General features: G+C 35.2%; 1 protein-coding gene across 2 annotated transcripts in view; it reads right to left on the bottom strand.

Annotated features, from left to right (window-relative positions):
• LOC104266744 (atlastin-2-like) overlaps positions 1 to 4,474 on the bottom strand; it is an 8,962-nt gene extending 4,488 nt beyond the window's left edge. For both annotated transcript variants that reach the window (XM_026840258.1, XM_009863700.3), the window contains exons 1-6: positions 4,351 to 4,474; positions 4,112 to 4,293; positions 3,444 to 3,575; positions 2,936 to 3,082; positions 2,637 to 2,696; positions 2,126 to 2,378 (exon numbers count right to left, since the gene is read on the bottom strand). In XM_026840258.1, the coding sequence (XP_026696059.1) occupies positions 2,126 to 2,378; positions 2,637 to 2,696; positions 2,936 to 3,082; positions 3,444 to 3,575; positions 4,112 to 4,293; positions 4,351 to 4,384 (808 nt within the window). In that variant the 5' untranslated portion in view covers positions 4,385 to 4,474. The remainder of the gene's footprint in view (positions 1 to 2,125; positions 2,379 to 2,636; positions 2,697 to 2,935; positions 3,083 to 3,443; positions 3,576 to 4,111; positions 4,294 to 4,350) is intronic.
• Positions 4,475 to 6,474: the final 2,000 nt, after the last annotated feature.

The raw sequence follows: 6,474 nt of genomic DNA, 5'->3' as shown, positions 1-6,474 counted from the left end.
GACCCGCGATAAAATACAAAAATCGTTGAAAAAAATTAACAAAATTTTGACACACGTTAATGTATAGCAACATGCAAAACATATTAAAATATTGGGGTAATACCGCCCCTAGTTTTTGATTTATTTATACTTTCGCAACACCTACTTCTAACGTATTATTCATAGACGCTGCACCTAGTGAAGTCGACTCCCCCCCCTGCCGAAGGAAAGAAACTACTTCTCTTTGAACTTTAATATCTCGAGTTATAGTAAGACTAAAATAGCAATCTTGGTGTCGTTAGAAAGAAGAAGCGACACTTCAATTACGTATCAAAAAATATATTAAATAATCAAAGTACTTTTGGTTGGGTGGGCCGTTTAACTTTATCAAAACTTTGACGGCTCACCCAACTAAAAGTACTTTGATTATTTAATATATTTTTGATACGTAATTGAAGTGTCGCTTTTTCTTTCTAACGACACCAAGATTGCTATTTTAGCCTTACTATAACTCGAGATATTAAATTTAAAAAAAAGTAGTTTATTTTATTCGGCGGGGGGGAGTCGACTTCACTAGGTGCAGCGACGATGAAATCGGTCTATGAATAATACGTTAAAAGCAGGTGTTGCGAAAGTATTAATAAATCAATAACTAGGGGCGGTATTACCCCAATTTTTTAATATGTTCTGCATGTTGCTATACATCAACGTGTGTCAAAATTTTGTTAATTTTTATTAACGATTTTTGTATTTTATCGCGGGTCAACTTTGACGGCCCACCCAACTAAAAGTACTTTGATTTTTTAATATATTTTTTTGATACGTAATTGAAGTGTCGCTTTTTCTTTCTAACGACACCAAGATTGCTATTTTAGCCTTACTATAACTCGAGATATTAAACTTCAAAGAAAAGTAGTTTATTTTATTCGGCGGGGGGGAGTCGACTTCACTAGGTGCAGCGACGATGGAATCGGTCTATGAATAATACGTTAAAAGTAGGTGTTGCGAAAGTATTAATAAAACAATAACTAGGGGCGGTATTACCCCAATTTTTTAATATGTTCTGCATGTTGCTATACATCAACGTGTGTCAAAATTTTGTTAATTTTTATTAACGATTTTTGTATTTTATCGCGGGTCAACTTTGACGGCCCACCCAACTAAAAGTACTTTGATTTTTTAATATATTTTTTTGATACGTAATTGAAGTGTCGCTTTTTCTTTCTAACGACACCAAGATTGCTATTTTAGCCTTACTATAACTCGAGATATTAAACTTCAAAGAAAAGTAGTTTATTTTATTCGGCGGGGGGGAGTCGACTTCACTAGGTGCAGCGACGATGAAATCGGTCTATGAATAATACGTTAAAAGCAGGTGTTGCGAAAGTATTATTAAATCAAAAACTAGGGGCGGTATTCCCCCAATTTTTTAATATGTTTTGCATGTTGCTATACATCAACGTGTGTCAGAATTTTGTTAATTTTTAATAATGATTTTTGTATTTTATTGCGGGTCAACTTTGACGGCCCACATAACCAAAAGTACTTTGATTATTTAATATATTTATTGATACGTAATTGAAGTGTCGCTTCTTCTTTCTAACGACACCAAGATTGCTATTTTAGCCTTACTATAACTCGAGATATTTAATTTTAAAGAGAAGTAGTTTCATTTATTCGGCGGAGGGGAGTCGACTTCACTCGGGTGTTACTGCTCGCTGACTGTCCAGCGCCACCCCTTGGCCACCTACTCTAATGTTTTACTTCTTCCTTTTCTCTGTACCAGCGGTGCCGTTTCGTCATCAGTTGCAGCTTTGCCTTATATCGTGCGTGTAGCGAATGCAGTATAAAGAGTTTTTATTGTAATTGTGTGCAGCGTTTTAATTCGTATTGTTTATTCTAGCGACTGAACATAACTGTTTTTTAATCTCTCTGTGTATGTCTATCGTCGTCGATATTGTTTGTCGTATGTGGCTCTTGTGAGATCGTGGTTTATCAATATACCTGTACATATTCATCAAGTCGAGAGCATTGATCAAGTTATAAACGCTTCAGTCGCTTATTGGTTACGGCTAAAACAGCAGCCGCGCAGGAGTTAAACCCTAGCTCCTACAAACATGTTAATCAATAATACAGCTGTTCAAACCTGCAAAGCATATGTTGGGTTTGGATTCCTTTCTTGGCTTCCACATTTGTCTTGTTTGTTTCCATTTTGCCACAGTTTCTCCAGGATGTGGAAGCAGGAAACATCTGAGATGAGCGAAATTTTCCCCTAATACTTCTCTCACCCGCTGATTTTCTTCTACATCACTCTGTAAGAATTTTTCAAGATACCGTTGGCCTTCTTCAACGCCCCAAACGTCTTCTAATTGATAGTTCCTTATCAAAAACAGAAGTTCCTAGAAAAATTTAATTTGTAGGTTATTGTTTCTTATGTAAAGTTACTACTGAACTACTTAGGTATAAAACAAACATGTATTCTGTATTATAGAACGATTCATTTTGATATTACTTTTTTATGTTATAATTCATTTTTATTTACAGCATAAAATACCACATTATATTTGCCAGGAAATAGAAAAGAGTTTTTACAAATTTTACTTTAACTCTAAAGCTTATAAAAATAACAGAACACACTTATTAAACAATATGATTACCGGAAATGCTTTTGAATGTCCTATATGTGCTGCGGATAACTTCGTATAATTAGTGAACATCTGCAAACACAAATTATTATTCGATGTTAAAGTATGTAAACCACGACCATGCAGTCTTAAACAGCGTTAGCGAATCTTACTGTTAACATTTTATATACATTTTTCTCGATTAAAATTTCCTAAAGGGCATTTTTACGATTTATATTGATTAGGAGTGAACGTCAGATGAAAGCGAATACTGCTTATTATGTTTGATACTAAATTTGTCACAGCTAGCTTAATAGCTGAAATTCAGTTACCTGTAAATATTGCAAATCACATTCTTGAATTTGTTCTGATACGTTGAAGATTTGCAGAGAGCTAAGCAAAGTGCTTATAGCAAATACAGTAGCACTTTGTTTTTTGTCGAACAACCCTTCAGAGTCCATTAAAAATACAGCAACTTCCTAATAATAAAACAACAGGTTCTTTTCATCAAACAGAATTTTTCAGTTTTCCAAGTTAGTGAGTTGTTTGGAAAATAAATAAATGTTATCAATGTTCTCGTGGAAGGCAACAAAAGTAACAAGGATCCCGTTTACAAGTTTCTATGTATACAACTTTGCAGATTTTTTTAACTATTTGGTTGCCAATTGGACTACATATAGTGACAGGTTAAAGTAGTGACTTTTAAATGTCTTGTTACTAAAACACATGTACGATGAGGGGGGAAAATAAGTTACAATACTAGATGAATGCTGATCGATAAGGAGTAACTTATATATCGCAGAATATTAAGTTATCAAATAATGTAAGCTAACCAATTACCTCTCCAACTTTATTCATCAATATTATTGGCTTGTCTGTAATGTTAATTCCTATTGTAACTCTTTCATTCCCCCCTTTACATTGAAACACATTCCTTATTATTTCATCACCAGTGGGGTTCCTGGAATTTAACTGTAAAAAAAGTTATTAATTCGTCGTTTTGAAATATGTATATAAATATGACCACCGAAGTTTAAAAAAAAAACAACAGCTTTTGAAACAATCACGTGAAATGAAACCAACTAAGAGTAAAAAGTAAAAACTCGACTGTGCGACAACGCATGGGATTCGGGTCCAGACTCCAGAAAGATTTCCTAACACACATCTCAAAAATTATAACTTGTTGGGAAGTACTAGAAAAGTTAACTTCGTACGCGTATTCTGGTTCAAATAGCTCAACCACGGCCAGCAGGCCGTGCATGGTTTAACAAACAGTTAACCACTTTATTGGAGAACACAACGATGAGGTTACCAGACGACAAAAAGAAGGAGAGAGAGTGCTGCAGACGTAGAGTTTGGACAGCCGAGTATTGGTAAACACCTATTGACCTCCCGACACAGAAAACATGATGAATAAAACATATGCGTGAAACTCATGACTAGTCATGGGAATTTTACTATAAACCAAAATTTAGGTTTAGGAGAACAGACTAATATAAACAACTTACATTCCACTTTAATAGATGGTGCAGTAGCATATTCAACATAAATGATTTTCCCTTGCGCATTGCACCTGCTACACTTATAATTGCCACAGGTTGTTTAATACCAAAAAATATTTCTTGAAGTTTGTCGATTTTTATATTTAAATTGTGATTTTGAAATCCCAAGATGTTGACTGTTTTGATTTCTAATAAAATCGCATATTAGTAATACTCTTTTCTGTATAGGAGTAAAAGCTGCTTACCTGATAGCTCAGGTTGCCGTGTATTTGATGCCATGTTGGTTTCGTTTATATTTGATTAAGAAATTTGATACAGGTAAGTCAGTAATTAAGAGTACAAAAGTTTCTAGAATTAAAAATTAACAATAATAAAACATTTAACCCACTAATTAAAATAAATTATTTACAGCACCTTAATACTGTGGAAGCATGAAAAAGCTTTCGCTTAATGATAAATGTTTATACAGGGTGTTGAGCACTGTTATCAAATATAACAAGGAAGTCGTTAATTGAGAAACAAATAAGTAGGGTTCAACTCTGTATTGATGCTAATGGGGTTCACTTCTAACATTATTTATAATTGTTATTCATATTTACCTTCAGGATTCCATACTGAAACATTTCTGTTATTTAATATAAGTGCACAGTGACTTTACAAATACTTTGCATTCCCCATAGGCCTTATAGGTACATTTACAAGTTTGCCAAATGGGTAGATGAACACAGTGGCGCACCCAGACGGAAATAAAGGGGGGATAATTTCGCGGCGGTGTAACATAGCATCGTTTAACAGCGGTTTGATTTCATGGTGTTTTTTAAGAAAACATTTTATTTTTTAAAATCTTTATCTATATATAAGTTTTCTGTCAACCGCTTTAAATGTGTGACACAAAACAAGTAGACTGGGAGGGTTCTTACTGCTCTGCGTAAAATAGAAAACTGGAAAGCGTAGGCTGTACAGTTTTATACAGCGCATGACAATAAATGCGCTGGAATGTCTATATAGTAGGGTGGGGGGGGGAGATGGAACAGCTATGAATTTTTTTTTTTTTCGTCCAATTTGGTAGTTAACAAAGAACATTCAACAGATTATAAAAGCATATCCTCAGTGGCTTAACATCGACCCCGCGAACCCCGTAGCTGCGGGGGGGGGGGAGCACTAAAATACCCGATAGAAAATTAACCGCATATAAATTGTTGTTACGTCGCATAATAAGCTTCGCTGTCGTAACCCAATAACATGACAACGTACGTGGTAATTTAAACATTTACATAAGTTTGTAAAACGGGGGGGTTACAGTACAAAGGGAGGGGTTTAAGCCAAAATTCAAATTAGAACCCCCCCTTTGAACACGTCTATTTGCGCCAATAGTGAGACCTATATGGAACAGTTTAAGTTGAATTGTTTTACGGGTCACCAGGTATAGTGATAAAGAAGGGGGCCCACGTACAAGCCTTGCGGGGGTGGGGGGCTTCTATAAGTTAAAACGCCACTGCGTATCCTCACGACCCCCATAGACCGTTGTTAATTGTTTAAAACACGGTCAGGATATTTGTATATTGGATTCTAAATGTGTCCGATCTTACCATACAGTACTGTATAATTTTAAAACAAATACAAAAAAGTTAATTACATATCTTGATAAAAATGTCACATCCTGCAACTGTTACTACGAGTCACTCTCTGCGTTTTATTATTAATAGAGTTACACCATTCGCCTATACTTACTATATTGCAAATAAACAATGCATAATTAACTTGGTTTGCATCATGCAATACTCTACATTACTACCAGTATAAAATAACGGCAGCACAGTAAACGCAAACTGTCTAAGTTACTTTGTCACTGCTTGCTTTCCTTTAAAACTGAATAATACGAAACACTTCTGTACTTCTGAACAAGTAGAATAGACAATTAAATCAAGTTTCATTTCTCTACTTTATCCCCTGTTCAATGTTTCACGATTTTATGTTTTTGGTTCAATTTGCCTAGAAAATGTAACTTTTTAGGGGCTTTTAAATAAAAGCTGACAATGCGACAGCATGCAAAAGAGAAAATCGAGCATCGAGGCACATTAATTGTGAGAATGCCTTAAGCCCAGGGATGGCATACTCGGCTACCGACTAAACTAGTCGCCGCCTAAGTTTAATTTTGCTTTTTTAGTCGCCCGACTAAGCGAACTTGTTGTCATTGTGGGCGTATTTGTCCGTACGAAAGACACCTAACAGTACTTTCTTCAACCCAGTGGTAACTTATTGGATTTCTCCGTTGTCAGATATTAGGAAAAAAAACAGTCATCCACAAATTATATACCTGGTAACTGATAAGCGGCACGAGGTGTATGAAACAGAACACCCGTGTTATA

Source organism: Ciona intestinalis, unplaced genomic scaffold, assembly GCF_000224145.3.
Source record: "Ciona intestinalis unplaced genomic scaffold, KH HT001164.1, whole genome shotgun sequence".
In the NCBI taxonomy this organism is placed as follows: Eukaryota; Metazoa; Chordata; class Ascidiacea; order Phlebobranchia; family Cionidae; genus Ciona; species Ciona intestinalis.
This window is presented reverse-complemented; position numbering and strand designations above follow the sequence as displayed.